General features: G+C 50.1%; 1 protein-coding gene across 1 annotated transcript in view; it reads left to right on the forward strand.

Annotated features, from left to right (window-relative positions):
- lgals3b (lectin, galactoside binding soluble 3b) overlaps positions 1 to 15,573 on the forward strand; it is a 38,650-nt gene extending 23,077 nt beyond the window's left edge. Inside the window, exons 6-7 of the mRNA XM_038779376.1 lie at positions 4,752 to 4,920; positions 14,432 to 15,573. Of these exons, the coding sequence (XP_038635304.1) occupies positions 4,752 to 4,920; positions 14,432 to 14,581 (319 nt within the window). The 3' untranslated portion in view covers positions 14,582 to 15,573. The remainder of the gene's footprint in view (positions 1 to 4,751; positions 4,921 to 14,431) is intronic.
- Positions 15,574 to 17,064: the final 1,491 nt, after the last annotated feature.

The following is a 17,064-nucleotide window of genomic DNA, read 5'->3' on the forward strand; positions in this document are numbered from 1 at the left end:
CAAGTTTAAAATGCTGCCTAAACTGATTCCAAATCCTTAAAGTGGCCATCACCACCACGCTAGAAGAGAATCTAGCCGGGGAAAAAGGCAGTGGCACTGTAACCAGGGTCCTCAGATTCAACCCTATGCACAAAACCTCCTCCGTCCACATCCAGATCCTCAAACCACCCCTGCACCGTATCAATATTTGCTGCCCAGTAATAGGATAACACATTAGGTAATGCCAAACACCCGACTGCCTGTCCCTTTGCAAAACCATCCTACAAACCCAAGGAGTCTCACCAACCCCAAACAAAAGTAGAAATCAATTTATTAACCCTTCAAAAGAAAGCCTTGGGATGAAAGACTGGGGGACACTGGAACAATAACCTCAGGAGAATATTCACCTTCACCATCTGTACCCTTCCTGATAGGGTCAGAGGAAGGACATCCCACCGTTTCAAATCGGCCTTCACCCCATCCACCAGACTACAAATGCTTGGCCCACCTGGATACCCAGATACCGGAAGCTAGTCTTGGCCGGACGGAATAGCTGCCTCCCCAGATCAGCTCCCCTCCCTGTGTGGGGGGGGGGGGGGGGGGGGGGGGGGGGGGGGGGGGTAACCTGAAAGAATTCACTCTTACCCAGATTTAACTTGTACCAAGAAAAGGAGTTAAACTTCCTGAGCAGCTCCAGTATCCCCCCATCACTGTAGAGAAGGACAGTAATATATGGCAACAGATAATCTGCATACATGGACACCCTATGCTCCCTCCCCCCCCCATGCACTATCCCTCCAACAGATAGACGACTGCAATGCAATGACCAATGGCCCGATTGCTAAGACAATCAAAAGTGAAGACAACAGGCACCCCTGTTCAGTTGGAAATAACCCGAGCTCAGGGCATTAGTGCGTACACTTGCGGTGGGAGCCCTGTACCAAATGTCGTAGTCAATATTTTCCCCGCGTCTGTACTGTGATAGAGAAATTCAAACAGCATTCATTAGGTAAGCAAAACTGAACTTTATTTACGAATTAGAACTGACTGCTAGCAGTATGGCAGTCAAGTACAAACTGCTGCGTCCGTCCCAAGTCTGCAATCTCACAGAAGAATAAGACAATTTTTATACACTATAGGATCAAGATAACATGAATACAACGTGGTCAGGAATTTGATCGAAAGTAAAACATAAGTAATAATCGTTACAATGGCGTCACCTTGCTGACCTTTAGGGGACTGGAGTCTCATATCATTATCTTGTCTTTGTTTTAAGAAATGGACAAATTTGTTTACGTACAGGAAGAGACAGTTTTTCAGCTTGGTATGTATTGAGACTGCTTCTAGTCTCATGACGAACACGCCTTATCCTAGAATTTCAGAATCACCCAGTTCTCAGGTCATGTTGACCTCGGCTGTTTGTATCTGTGTATTTTGTATCTGTGCCTTAGGTTATGTGAATCAGTTTAAATTCAATTGTACCAAGAAGACTTGACTAGTTTTCCCATCATGCCATTATTTGCTTCACACAATACCGCACAAAGCCTAACCCATGAAATATATTTTGGCCTGAAGCCAAACCGCCCTGGGATCTCCAAGGTACCCCCAACTCAATCCCATTGAACACCTTCTCTGCGTCCAACGAGATAATCTCTTCTGATGAGGTCCCTTAAGGGAGCGACAACACAACATTTAACAATCTCTCAATATTGGCCGATAACTGCCGGCCCTTAACAGTCTGTTCCTCCAAGATCACCCCAGGTAGGCAGTGCATTGCCAACAACTTAGCGTTAGCGTTTAGCAATGAAATGGACCGATAATGACGCACATTCCATGGGATCCTTGCCTGACTAAAATGCGCTCGTAAGCTGGCAGAAAGGGACAGAAATACCTTGCCAGGAGCCACCTTGTGTGCTGTTGCTTGTCACAAGGCTACCACCGGAAGTCGGTTCCTAAATTAATGACGTTCCTTCTTTTAAAAATGTACATTATTCCAAACTTATGTCAAAAAACAGCAACATATAAAACACACACTCCACAAAATTACAGTCTACAGTTTGTACAATTTGTCCCTCCCCAGCCAGATGAACAATTTCTCAAACATTGTCGTGAACAACCCCCACCGCATCTCAAAGCTCTCAGCTGACCCCCTCAACTCAAACGTGATCTTCTACAACTGGGGAGAGTCATGTAAGTACCCCCAGCCAGGCCGCCTGCCACCCCAACAGCGTATCCTAGCTCCGATTTAGCAAGATCCTTCTGGGCAATGAGAGAGGTGATGGCCACGACATCAGCCCGCTTCCCTTCCAGAAGCACCGACACGTCTGATACTGACTCTGACACCACTCCCCCTTTCTCTGTCCGTGTTCGTAGAATTTCCCACGGTGCTGTCTGCCTCCACAGCTGGTGAGCCAGCATATGATTCGCCTTCTCTCGAAACGCATATTGCCCCCCTCACCTCTGTAATTGCCCCACTGCCTCTGCCATCGTCAACCTATCAAACTGTCCCTGCAACCTCTTCCTCTCCACCAAAAGTTCTTTAGTAGGAGCCCCTGAGTATCTCCTATCCATCTTGACTATCTCATCCAGCAGTCGTCCATGCTTCTCCCTTCACCTTGAACAAGGTAATCTCCCCTCAGCCCACCGCCAGAGGTCAACCATTCCCATATGTTCCATAAATGCTCCCAACCGCCGGCGACTTCAAGTCAAACCCCGAGTGAAATACTTGTCCCACCCATCCCTTCCTTAACCTAACCTGATCCTCCACCTGGAGGTGCATCTCCTGTAGAAAAATCAACTTCGCCGTCAAGCTCCTCAGGTGCGGAAAACCCCGGGACCTCTTAATTAGCTTGTTTAACCCTCGGATGTTACATGCCACAACTCTTACCAGAAGCTAACGCCTCCATTTCCCTCTACCGACCTCCATCATCCTCCACCTGCTCTACCTCCTTTAATACCACCCTAAACCGGGCCGATTCAAGGTGGCCCCCCTCTCCGCCCATGACCACGCTCAGTCTCCAACTCTCCTCCCCCCCCCCCCCTCCTCCCCTCCTCCCAATGAACCTGGCCACCTCTCGTGACCTCCTCCCCCACCTCATCTCCATTCGCTAGCATTACTTGCTAACATGTTAACTCCCGCTCGAAGGCCCCCCTGCACTCCGGTCCCTCCCCCGCTCCCTCTTCAGCCTATGCAAATGGCTCCTTACCGACTGGAATACACCCAAGCCAGCAACCTCATCCAATGGGCCCAACATACACACCTCTTTCTCATAAAGGGAAGCACTCAAAATCACAAATCGCCTCCTCCCAAAATGTAAAACAACACAAACGTCAGGAGGGGGTGTTGATCACCCCCTTACAAACTTAACAACTCCCCGAAAACACAAAACAGCCAGAACATCCAACCTTTGCAGATACAGCTCCTCCATCTCGCAACAACTCTCAGTTCACCCCTAGTTTATGGTCCTTTATAAAGCCATTGGCCTCTTCTGGCATCTCAAAGTAGTACTTCTGGCCTTCAAATGTAATCCAAAGTTTCGCCAGGTACAACAACCTAAACCGAATCTTCTTTCGATACAGCACCTCCTTTGCTCTATTGAATCCAATATGCCTCTTCGCCAGCTCCGCGCCAATGTCCTGGTATATTCGGACACGATTTCCCCTCCCATTCACAGTCTCACTTCTCTCTGGCCCACCTTAGAATCCTCTCCTTCTCCACGATCTTGTGTAACTCCACAATTAGCGCCTGCGGCAGCTCCCCTGTTCTCGACTTCTGTCTTAAGGACCTGTGGGCCACATCTGGGGCCTTGTCCAGCACTCTCTCCTCCACCAACCCAGCCAACATCCTTGACATGTACATCGTGGCGCTCGTTCCTTGCAGACCCATAATTCGCAGGTGCTGCCGCCGGGGCCTGTTCTTCTGTCCTCGACCTACACTCTCAGCGATTTGATCCCCAGGATTCCCACCTCCACCTCCAGGGACATGATCCGATTGCTCTGGTTGGACACCACCTTCTTCACCTCGTGTATCGTCGCCCCTTGCGCCTTGAGGCACTTCTCTACCCGGTCCATCGATCCTCTCAGAGGTGCGACTGCTCCTTCAAAAGCATTTGACCAGTCGCCTTCCTTCCTTTGCTGGCAAAATTCCTCCTTACTGAAGGCCTTCAACAGCTCCATCTGGGACTTTCCCACTGGCGATGAAAGGTCCACCTCCACCATCTTTGCAATTGTTGCTGCGCCACTTGTCCCCTCCATTTCCTTAGCCGGGTCCTGAACTGTCTATTGCCGAGTTCAGTAGGCATGCCCAATCTTGGGGGAGAACCTCTCCCTCCACACCTTCTGCACCACTTTCCTGCCGGAGTTGCCCTCCTAATGGGTATAAAATGCCCAAACCAATGTCTTCAAAAAGGAGCTGCCCTGTTTGCGATGCTCACTTGATGGCCGCCACTGGAAGCCACCATTAGTGACATTCCGAATGCCTGTAGCTTGCTGCCACCAAACTCCTCCCTGATCACAAAAATAAATGATGGTGGAGTTAGTGCCTGTGATGTCAGGGAAGCGACATAACTGAACTGTAACACCCTCTTCAATGCCAATCAGAAAATTCAAGCTGGTTTTTCCGTTTGTTGAAAGAGGAATGCCGTCCGGCTATCCTGCTCCAGCAGGGTGAGAAAGGGGAGGGAGGAGCCTGGTAGGCAGGGTGAACAATTGAAAGGAGCTGTTAGGTTTTATGTCATTAATTTTTTTTAACCTGCCTAATTTTATTTTCACAGGTTTACTATCGACGTTCATAGTGGCCCGGATATTTTGTTCCATTTCGGTGTTCGATTTAACGATTGGGGTCAGCAAGTAATGGTTCGTAACAGCATGATCAATAATTCGTGGGGTGGAGAGGAAAGGGAAGCACCAAGGTTTCCATTCAAACCAGGACAAAAATTTGAAGTAAGTGAAATATTCCGGTATCTTCTTTTATCTTTGTCTCAGAGGAGAATAGATAATGTCCTTTATCACAGAGGAGAATAGATAATGTGCTAACTCCATTGGCTAATTTTTTTTTTTTAAATTTAAAAATCTTTTTATTGCCATTTTTCATATTTATAAACAATTGCATATATACATCACATTTTTCTTACTCATGTTAATTTACTTTATTGTACAGAGAGGTTTATTTTGTCTTTGATTTAATTGACCCTATATACGTTTCGACGTCCTCCTGATCGGTCAAGTATCCAGGAAGCCTTCCTCTGACGTTCGGATGGCGTACTTAAATCTTCTCCAGGTGGGAAAATTCCGCCAGGTCAGCGCGCCAGTCTGCAGCTTTGGGTGGTGCTGCCAATCGCTAGCCACGCAGGATTCCCTGGCATGCGATTAGGGAAGTGAAAGCAAGGGCGTTGGCTCCCTTCCCCATGTGTAACTCTGGCTGCTGTGATACCCCGAAGATTGCCACTATTGGGCACGGCTTCACCCTCACCCCCACAACCTTGGACATTGCCTCGGAGAAGGCTGTCCAGAACCCAGCAAGTTTGGGACAAGCCCAGAACATATGGGTGTGGTTGGCCAAGCACTTCTGGCACTGTTCACATTTATCCTCCACCTCCGGGAAGAACCTGCTCATTCGGGTTCTGGTCAGGTGCGCTCTGTGCACCACTTTGAGCTGCTGGTTTAGCACACTGGGCTAAATCGCTGGCTTTTAAAGCAGACCAAGGCAGGCCAACAGCAGGGTTCAATTCCCGTACCAGCCTCCCCGAACAGGCGCCGGAATGTGGTGACTAGGGGCTTTTCATAGTAACTTAATTGAAGCCTACTCGTGACAATAAGCGATTTTCATTTCATTTCATTTCAGAGTCTGGCCGGGAATAACATCCCAAATCGCACCCCACTTTTGCAGAGTACTGGATTTGTTCTGTTGAACTTGGCCTTCCTTTTTGCCAGGTCCGCCCCAATGTCTTGGTACACCCTTATCCTCTTCCCTTCCCATGTGCATGATTTTGTCTGACGGGCCCATTTTAGTATTTTTTCCTGGTCCTGGAACCGGTGCAGCTTTGCGATAATCGTTCTGGGCTACTCCCCGGCTTTGGGCTTGGGTTGAAGCGACCTGTCCATTTCTGCAGGTTTGGAAATCCCTCCCTTCCCACTAGCTTGCCCAGCATTTGGACGATGTAGCCCGTTGGGTCTCTACCCTCTATCCCCTCTGGTCGACCCACTATTCTAATGTTCTGCCGTCTGGACCTGTTTTCCTGGTCCTCCACTTTCCCTCTTAGGTTCCCCTGGGTCATCACCAACCTTCTCACCTCGGTTTCCAGAGCTATAATCCTGTCGCTCTGGTCCAAGGCGGCCTTCTCAAACTCCAGGATTGTTTTCTACTGCGTCTCCACCTTCCTTCCCAGGCCTTCGATGGTTCTCTGCATTCTGTCTGTCGCCTCCAACAGCCCCTCCTTCATCATCATGTGGAACTCCGTCCTTATCGCCTCCTTTATGGCGATTAGCTCCCTTTTCAGCACGTTTCTCCATTTGGGGGGCGCGCGAAGGTCGCCGCGTCCTGTTCCTGCTTCGCAGTTCGGTTCGCCAGCTTTTCCCCTTCTTGGTTCACCTGAACCTCGGCCCCGCCTCGTGGGGCGGCCTGCCTGCCGCGCCCGCAGCTCCTGCCCTTTTCCTTCGCTGCTGCTTGTTACATCTCGTCGTCCCCTCGATTTATTACTAATTCCAGGCATATTCCTTTTATGTGCCTTTCGCCTTTTGCTGGGTTTTGGTGGGCTTTTTAATCCGAAATTCCCGATAGATTGCCTCTGTTGGGTTCGTTTGGGAGGATTGCCACCTGGTGTGTGTCCGCTCAGCAGATCGCCGCCACCAGAAGCATCTAATTTATTTTTTCTGATTAGTACAGATGAATATAAATTACAATAATTTTAAACTCAGGACAGGGATCTATTTACATTGAAGAATACTTTGAGAACCTTGGGTGGTACTGTCCCAGGCCAATATTCAACATTTCCATGTGGAGGATGAGCTCTCGGGAGGAATCCTGAACAATCACTATAGGGTCTGGTTCACCAGGCATCCCAGAGGTTCAACGAGAAACATTTGCCGTCTCCGATTTGATTAGACCTGTCAAAACATCTGGCAGAAATCATCGATAATATCCTACAGCATCTGGCAGAAATCATCGATAATATCCTACAAGGCCCAGACAAAAATCTTGTTTTTGTTGTCTTCTGTCTGAGCCACTTCTTCACAGATTCTACTTTGCTAAGTTAGACTTAACTAGTACCGGTAATGGCATATATATCAGCTTCATCAATGACCCATCCATTTCTTTATAACGTGATGTGGCTATGCCGGCGTTGGACTGGGGTGAGCACAGTAAGAAGTCTTACAACACCAGGTTAAAGTCCAACAGGTTTGTTTCAAACACAAGCTTTTGGAGCACTGCTCCTTCCTCAGGTGAATCTTCAGTGCTCCGAAAGCTCGTGTTTGAAACAAACCTGTTGGACTTTAACCTGGTGTTGTAAGACTTCTTTCTTTATAACATAATTTGTGACAATTTGGACTGCACTTTGTAAATGTATTTTTTTTTTTTAATTGACTGGAATTTCCTGCAGTAAAAGTTGGATTATTATAAAGTGCTCCTTTACTTGCCCCCTGTCTTAACAATGATTACAAAGTACATAGTAAGCTACAATAATCTCATTAATACAAAGTCCCTTACAAGCACACAAGATAACTGTGATCAAAATACACGCTGTTTGAACCCAAGTTAGTGTCTGTGGATTTCCCTTAAGGATCGCCCAGATGATGGTCACATGACATTTTCCAAGCTCCACTCCCCAAAATATGCTTTAAAATCTCTCATAATTATGCTCTCCTTTAGTGGTTTGCATTACAAAATCCAGACCAGGTTTTCGAAATGACATTTAAAAAAAAAAAAAATTTTTATTAAAGTTTTCACAAAATATCAGCAACAAAATGTAAAAGGAACCCAATAGAATTAAATACAAAACAGAACAAAACATCTCCATGCCCTGCTCCTCCTCCTCCTCCCCCCCCCCCCCCCGTTACATAAATAATAAATTAACACCCGTCGAAACACATAGCAAACATAGAAAATATATACACCCCCTCAGATCCCCCAATATAGATAAACAAAAATAAAATAGAACCCCCCCCCCCGGGTTGCTGCTGCTACTGACCATTGTCTGCCGTTCTGCCAGGAAGTCTAGGAACGGTTGCCACTGCACCGACCCCCTCAAAGCAAATTTCATCCTTTCCAAATTAATAAACCCCGCCATGTTGTTGATCCAGGCCTCCACGCCCGGGGGCCTCGCATCCTTCCACTGAAGAAGAATCCTTCGCCGGGCTACCAGGGACGCAAAGGCCAGAATACCGGCCTCTTTCGCCTCCTACACTCCCGGCTCCTCTGCAGCCCCAAATATTGCGAGCCCCCAGCCCGGTTTGACCCTGGATCCTATCACTCTCGACACCATCCCCGTTACGCCCTTCCAAAATTCCTTAAGTGCTGGGCATGCCCAGAACATATGGGTGTGGTTTGCTGGGCTCCCTGAGCACCTAACGCACCTGTCCTCACCCCAAAAAACTGGCTCAGCCGTGTCCCGGTCATGTGTGCCCTGTGCAGCACCTTAAACTGTATGAGGCTGAGCCTCGCGCACGAAGAGGAAGAGTTCACCCTCCCTAGGGCATCTGCCCACGTCCCCTCCTCGATCTCCTCCCCAACTCCTCCTCCCACTTACCTTTCAGCTCCTCCACCGAGGCCACAACCTCCTCCTGCATCACCTGGTATGTTGCCGAAATCTTCCCCTCTCCAACCCACACCCCCCGAGAGCACCCTGTCCTGTACCGTGCGCGGCGGCAGCAGCGAGAATTCCACCACTTGCCGCCTGGCAAACGCCCTTACCTGTAGATACCTAAAGGTGTTTCCCGGGGTGAGCCCGTACTTCTCCTCCAACTCACCCAGGCTTGCGAACTTCCCATCCACAAACAGGTCCCCCAACCTTCTTATCCCTGCCCTGTGCCACCCCGAAAACCCTCCATCTATTCTCCCCGGGACAAACAGGTGGTTCCCCCGTATCGGGGTCCACACCGAGGCCCCCACCTCCCGCCTGTGCTGCCTCCATTGACCCCAAATTTTGAGGGTAGCCGCCACCACCGGGCTCGTGGTATACCTTGTTGGAGGGAGCGGCAGCAGCGCCATTGCCAGCGCCTCCAGACTCGTACCCTCACAAGACGCCGTCTCCAGCCTCTTCCATGCCGCCCCCTCCCTCTCCATCACCCACTTGCGCACCATCGCCGCATTAGCGGCCCAGTAGTATCCACAGAGGTTGAGTAGCGCCAGCCCCCGCCCATCCCTACTCCGCTCCAGGAACACCCTTCTCACCCTCGGAGTCCCTTGCGCCCACACAAACTCCGTTATGCTCCTGTTGACCCGCCTAAAGAAGGCCTTCGGGATAAGAATGGGGAGGCACTGAAACAGGAACAAAAACCTCGGGAGCACCGTCATCTTGACTGATTGCACCCTACCTGCCAGAGACAACGGCAGCATGTCCCACCTCTTAAACTCCTCCTCCATTTGCTCCATCAACCTTGTGAAATTAAGTCTATGCTGGACCCCCCAGCTCCTGGCCACCTGGACCCCCAAATATCTGAAGCTCCTCTCCGCCCTTTTTAGTGGGAACTCGCCAATCCCCCTCTCCTGCTCTCCTAGGTGAACCACAAAGCTCTTCCCCATGTTGAGCTTGTACCCTGAGAAATCCCCAAACTCCTGAGGATCCTCGTTACCTCCGGCATCTCACCTCCCCCCCCCAAACCGGGTCCGCCACATATAGCAGCAAGTCGTCCCGCATAGTGCGACACCCTATGCTCCTCCCCACCCCGCACCAGCCCCCTCCAGTTCCTCAACTCCCTCAGTGCCATAGTAAGGGGTTCAATCGCCAGTGCGAAGAGCAGGGGGGACATGGGACACCCCTGCCTCATCCCTCGATGCAACTGAAACTACTCAGACCTCCTCTTGTTCATGGCCACACTCGCCATCGGGACCTCGTATAACAGCCTAACCCACCTGACGAACCCCTCCCCAAACCCGAACCTGTTCAGCACCTCCCACAAGTACCCCCACTCTACCCTATCAAAGGCCTTCTCAGCGTCCATCGCCGCCACTATCTCTGCCTCCCCCTCCCTCGCCGGCATCATAATAACGTTCAGGAGCCTCCGCACATTCACGTTCAACTGCCTCCCCTTCACGAACCCCGTCTGGTCTTCGTGGATGACCTGCGGCACACAATCCTCAATTCTCATGGCTAAGACCTTCGCCAGCACCTTAGCATCCACATTTACCAGCGAGATAGGCCTGTAAGACCCACACTGCAGGGGATCCTTGTCCCGCTTCAGGATCAAGGATATCAGTGCCCGGGACATTCACTCTCCACTCTCAGCTCCCCCCCTCCCTTGCCTCATTGAAGGTCCTAACCAGCAGCGGGCCCAACAGGTCCATATATTTTTTGTAACATTCGACCGGGAAACCGTCTGGCCCGGTGCCTTCCCCGCCTGCATGCTCCCTATCCCTTTGGCCAGCTCCTCCAGCCCAATCGGGGCCCCTAATCCTACCATCAGTCCCTCCTCCACAATCAGGAACATCAGTTGGTCCAGAAAGTTGCCCACCCCTCCCTCCTCCACCAGGGGCTCGGACCGAAACAGTTCCTCATAAAAGTACCTGAAGACCCCATTGATGCCAATCCCACTCTGCACCACACTCCCTCTCCTATCCTTAACTCCCCCAATCTCCCTAGCTGCATCCCGCTTCCGAAGCTGATGTGCCAGCATCCGGCTTGCCTTTTCCCCATATTCGTAAATCGCCCCCTGGGCCTTCCTCCACTGCGCCTCCGCCTTCCTGGTGGTCAACAGGTCGAATTCGGCCTGGAGGCTACGCCTCTCCCTCAACAGTCCCTCCTCCGGCACCTCCGCGTACCTCCTGTCTACCCTTACTATCTCCCCCACCGGCCTCTCCCTCTCCCTCTGTTCTCTCCTCTCCTTGTGAGCTCTCCCCTCACCACCACCTTCAGCGCCTCCCAGACCGTCCCCACTCGAACCTCCCCATTATCGTTGGCCTCCAGGTATCTTTCTATGCTTCCTCGGACCTGCTCGCTCACCTCCTCGTCCGCCAACAGCCCCACCTCCAAGCGCCACAACGGGCACTGGTCCCTCTCCTCCCACAGCTCTAAGTCTACCCAATGCGGGGCGTGATCCGAAATGGCTGTCGCCGAGTACTCGGTATCCTCTACTCTCACAATCAGCGCCCTGCTCATAACAAAGTCTTCGATCCGGGAATAGGACTTATGAACGTGCGACAAGAACGAAAATTCCCTAGCCCCCGGCCTTGCAAATCTCAAAGGGTCCACCCCTCCCATCTGGTCCATAATCCCCCTCAGCACTTTAGCCGCCGCCGGCTACCCGCCTACCTGTCCTAGACCTGGAGCGATCCAGTGCCGGATTCAACACCGTGTTAAAGTCTCCCCCCATCATTAGGCCCCCCACTTCCAAGTCTGGGATCTGACCCCAACATGCACCGCATAAAACCCTCATCGTCCCAGTTCGGGGCGTACATGTTGACCAGCACCACCCTCTCCCCTTGCAGCTTGCCACTTACCATTACGTACCTGCCACCATTGTCTGTCACAATGCTCGATGCCTCGAACGACACCCTCTTTCCCACCAAGATCGCCACCCCCTGATTTTTGGCATCCAGCCCCGAATGAAACACCTGGCCTATCCACCCCTTCCTCAATCTTACCTGGTCCTCCACCTACAGGTGCGTCTCCTGGAGCATGACCACATCCGCCTTCAGCCCCTTCAGGTGCGTGAACACCTGGGCCCCCTTAACCGGCCCCTTCAGTCCCCTTACATTCCAAGTTATCAGCCGGATCAGGGGGCTGCTCGACCCCCTCCCCCACCAACTAGCCATAACCCCTCCTCGGCCAGCCACGCGCCCACGTCCAGCCCGTTCCCCACGGCGGCAGACCCCCGTCCCGACTCCCTCTACTCGCTCCAGCTCCCCCTTGACCATACCAGCAGCAACCCCCCCCCCCCCCCCCCCCCCCCCCCCCCCCCCCACCCACCCCAGCTAGGACCCCTCCTAGCTGCATTGCACTCCCGCAAGTCAGCTGACTCCTGCTGAACCCGGCCGCTCCCACATCTCTTTCGACTCCTCCCAGTGTGGGACTTCCCCTCCCCCTCTATTACCCACCAACAGGCTCTCTGCCTCCCCTGCCATCCCAAGAACGGGAAAAAGCCCGCGCTTCCCCGCCCCGGCCCCACCCCCTCCAGCCTTCAGCACGGGAAAAAGCCCGCGCTTTCCACCTGCCCGGCCCCGCCTCCTCTGGCGCAGCTCCTTTTACAACCCCAGTACCCTCACCCCCGACTCGGGCCTCACCCTCCCCCGCGGGGCCCCATCCCCCCCTACCGGCCATCCACCCCCTATTACGCTTACTTGCCCCCCCCTCCAGGAGCCCACCCGTCAGACCCAACCAAAACAGTGCCCAACCCACCCTAACCACCTACACCGAAACAAAAATAAACAAGAACAAAGAACCCCACCCCCTCAAAATGTAACAACCACAACAATCCCCAACCATCCCCACGCATGACCCCCCATCCCGACCCTCAGTTTGTGTCCAGCTTCTTGGCCTGAACAAAGGCCCACGCCTCCTCCGGGGACTCAAAATAATGGTGCCGGCCCTTGTAGGTGACCCACAGACGCGCCGGCTGCAGCATGCCAAACTTCACCCCCTTCCTGTGTAGCACCGCCTTCACCCAGTTGTACCCGGCCCTCTTCTTCGCCACCTCCGCGCTCCAGTCCTGATACATTCGAACTTCCGCGTTCTCCCACCTGCTGCTCCTCTCTTTCTTGGCCCACCTGAGTACGCACTCCCGATCAGCGAACCGATGAAACTGCACCAGCACCGCCCGCAGTGGCTCGTTAGCCTTGGGCCTCCTCGCCAGCACTCTATGGTCCACTTCCAGCTCCAGGGGCCCATGGACCCCGCTCCCATCAGCGAGTTTAACATGTTGACCACATAGGCCCCCACGTCCGATCCCTCCAGCCCCTCTGTGAGGCCCAGGATTCGCAGGTTCTTCCGCCTCGACCGATTCTCCATCTTCTCGAACCGTTCCTGCCATTTCTTGTGGAGCGCCTCGTGTGCCTCCATCTTTACCGCTAGGCCCAAGATCTCATCCTCTTTATTTGAGATCTTTTGCCGGACCTCGTGGATCGTCGCCGCCTGGGTCTCCAGCAGCTTGTCAATAGAAGTCTTCATCGGCTCCAGCAGGTCCGCTTTGAGCTCCCTGAAGCAGCGCTGGATAACCTCCTGCTGCTCCTGCGCCCACTGCAACCACGCTGCCTGGTCTCCACCTGCCGCCATCTTGCTTTTCTTCCCTCGCACGTTCTTTGGCTTCACCACCACTTTTTTAGTCGCCCCGCTCCTGGTCCAAGCCATACGCTGTCGGGGGAATGTTGCAGTTTCCTTCCCACACCGGGAAATGTCGAAAAAATGCCATTGGGAGGGCCCTGAAAAGAGCCCAAAAGTCCTTTCCAAGCGGGAGCTGCCGAACGTGCGACTTAGCTCTGCATAGCCGCAACCGCAAGTCCTAAATGACACTTTTAAACAAAGCTCCTGCTCCACTTTTAACAAGGAATCCAATCCAGGATTTTGCACCACCCCCTTTTAGGTTCCCTTCCAGACACTCAAGAGATTCAGCCATGATTTCCATAGTTCTTCCATTGGCTGTCATAAAATTTCACCTGAAAATCACATCAGACACCTTTCTGGCATCTCTGCTTTCTTCTCAGCTCAGTCTGTCTTTACTGAACAGTGCTCCGTTCTAGTGCCTTTAACCCCAAACTTCTTGGAAACGTCGCTTAATTTCTCTAGCTTTCTTAACTAGCTGCTCTTCAGGTCTCTGCATTTGTTTTCTTAATCATTGTTCCGTGAGATGACTTTTCTTCTAGCAAAGCAGAGACATATTCCCTCTCTAGCCTTCAAAACTATCTGCCTCTCGAAAATCTGTGAGAGCTGCCTTCACTTTCACTACCTATCTCAACTACAAACAAATGAGCTGAACTAAAATTTAAAAGCTTCCCTACCTTACAAAGACCCGGTTGCTCAGGAACCGCTGCTGGTTTATTTATTTTTCATGCCATAGCCCTCTCTAAGCACAATAGAAACACCGTTGGAACTTAACCAACCCCCACATACAAAACACCTTTGCCCAGCAGGAATCTAACCTTCGGTTTTACCCTTCCAGACCACATTACGTTAAACCCACTTAAAACTATACATTATTTCAAATGTGTACCAATACAAATATAAGTCCCTTTAAAACTACCTTTATTTTCCTTACAACATTGCGATGCTTGAAATTAATATAGATTTTTAAAAAATTTCTCCAGATACTACTACTGGCTGAACCAACCCAATACAAGATGGCTGTCAACAATCAACACTTGCTGGAATTCAGACATCGTTACAAGACTTTGAAAGATATTACCAAGGTTGCTATCCATGGTGACATTAGTCTGCAAGCAATGTTTATGAAATAAACACCATGAAATTATTTTAATATTGTTACGAATATATATATATATACTGACACATTTTACTATTCATGGAATGTTTTTATGTGTGAACTAGCAGTTGTTTTGGATTGATTCAAAAGCTGTCTCACAATTGAGTATTCTGATGAAGTTGAGGACATTTGTAAATTGCATTTCTTTCCAATACTCCTGCCAATGAACCATTCCAAAACTCAAGTTGGAAAATAGGCCCATTCAGACCACCAAGTTTCCGAGGCTGTGCTTTCCCCTTGTTGAAATGCCTTGTCTCATCCCACCCCAACTTGTTCTCCTCACCTTCTTTAATGTTCCTCTCATTCAAGCAAAACCTAATTACTTTTAAAGTAATTCATGGACCCGAGTCACAGCTGAGAAGTTCACATTCTGACTGCTTTCTGCAAATAAACTTTTCAACGCTCCCCCTTTTCTTCTGTGTGATTGTGTTAAAGTTGTGTCTTCTGGTAGTTTTGGCAACCCAATACAAACAATCTGTTGTTATTTATCTTTACTGTCACCCTGTCCAATCTTGTCGAAGTTTATTATCAGGCCATCCCTTCACCTTTTTGGCTGTGAAGGGAAAAATGCTCCTAAATTCTCGAGTCTCCTCTCTTCATAATTAGAACTTGTTATGCCTCGCACCATTGTAAACGAATTTATGCTGCACATCTTTGATCATTTGCCTACCCACAACTATACATCATATTCCATCTGCAGCCTGAATAACAGTATATTTATTCACCAGAACTCATCAGAATATTGAAGTCACAGCTCTCTCCATTGCAGCTGCTTTGATCGACCATGTTTGAAACTTTGTGTAGCCCACCATAATATCCTGACGTTAGTATCTTCCAAATATGTTGATTATGATCGAACTCCTGGGTACAGTAATATGGTGATTTAAAATTGAGGAGCATGATCATATGCAATGAGTGACCAAGCTTTATATTTGCTGATTCAACAAATAAAAATAAAAAAACGTACCGCCTGTGTAGAGTGGATTAATTTGTCATCGCGAATATTAATACCTGTATATTATTTAAGTAACACATGGGGGTAGAATTTGTGTCTGAAGGGGGTGGACCTGACCTTGGGCCTGACGCTGAATTGAACCGACTGGCGAGCTGCAGACTTCTACCTGGATTCCTCGGGCAGCTTGCTTAGGGGGTTTTGAATGTCAGACCACTGCATCCACCAGGTTAGTTATTTAAAGGGGAAAGGATAGATGCGGAGGTGGGGGGTGTTTGCGCATGTGAGGCCCGAGCGAGGAAAATGATTAGAGAGATGAGTGAAGGGTGGATTATACTGGTATATGCTGCTCAGGCGACCAGCAGTCTTAAAGTAGCACACATGGCCATTCTGCATACAAGGTAAGGAAATAAGACTTGAAGGCAGTTAAGCAATGGGGAGGGGCGAGGTGTAACATCTGTCCCCGATCTTATCCATATGAACGTGCCATCAGAAGCCACTGTATAGCCATCAGGCCCAGGAATACTGTCTAATTTTCCCTTTCCCGCCGGGACTGAAACCAGTTTCAGAGCCCCATACCAGCCTCCCCGAACAGACGCCGGAATGTAGCAACTAGGGGCTTTTCACAATAACTTCATTGAAGCCTACTCGTGACAATAAGCGATTATTATCATTATTACCTGGTTATGATCAACAAAGTCGGCACAGAATAGGAATCGAATCTGGGGATCTTCCCGGGGATTGAGGTATGAGGAGAGGTTGGGTAAACGAGGCGTATATTCCTGGAGCTTAGAAGAATGAGAGGTGATCTAATTGAAACATCTAAAATTCTTTCTGGGGGTTTTTACAGGATAGATGCTGAAAGGATGTTTCGGCTGGCTGGGGGGATCTAGCAAGCAGGTTCAGCCATTGAAGATGGAGACACTTCTCCTCACCTCAAAAAGGTTCTGATTTTTTGAAATTCTCTAACCCAGAGAGCAGTGGATGCCTTGACTGAGCGCGTTTGAAGATCGAGGTGAACAGATTTTTGGATACTAAGAGAATTAAGAGATGTGGGAATAATGTAGAACGATGGAGTGGAAGAACAGCCTTGATCTTGTGGCAGGTTGAAAGGGTTGGAGGGTAACAGCACGGAGGGTGGGGTGGGGGGGCTGTAGTTATTTATTTGTAATATGATTTCCTGTTCTCTTTTTGGGTTTGATATATATATATATAAAAATGCCTTAATAAAAACATTTTTAAAAAAAGAGCCTACTCCAATTCCTGTAACATTCCAAGCCAGTGGGGATTGAGGAGCTGATTAATTAGCACGCTGGGAAGCCTTGAAATACTGGAGGGGCCAGTTGCTTCTTTGTTTAAATTAAAGGCTTTTGCTCACAGGACATGTTCTGAACATGCTTTCAGTGCAGGTCATTCCTGCTACCGTGGGCTATTTTGACTCTTAGTGTTGGCTGTTCAGATGGAAAGGTAAGGAGATAAACTTGAGAGAGAAGACTGGATGGAGC

This window comes from Scyliorhinus canicula, chromosome 2, assembly GCF_902713615.1.
Source record: "Scyliorhinus canicula chromosome 2, sScyCan1.1, whole genome shotgun sequence".
Classification (NCBI taxonomy): Eukaryota; Metazoa; Chordata; class Chondrichthyes; order Carcharhiniformes; family Scyliorhinidae; genus Scyliorhinus; species Scyliorhinus canicula.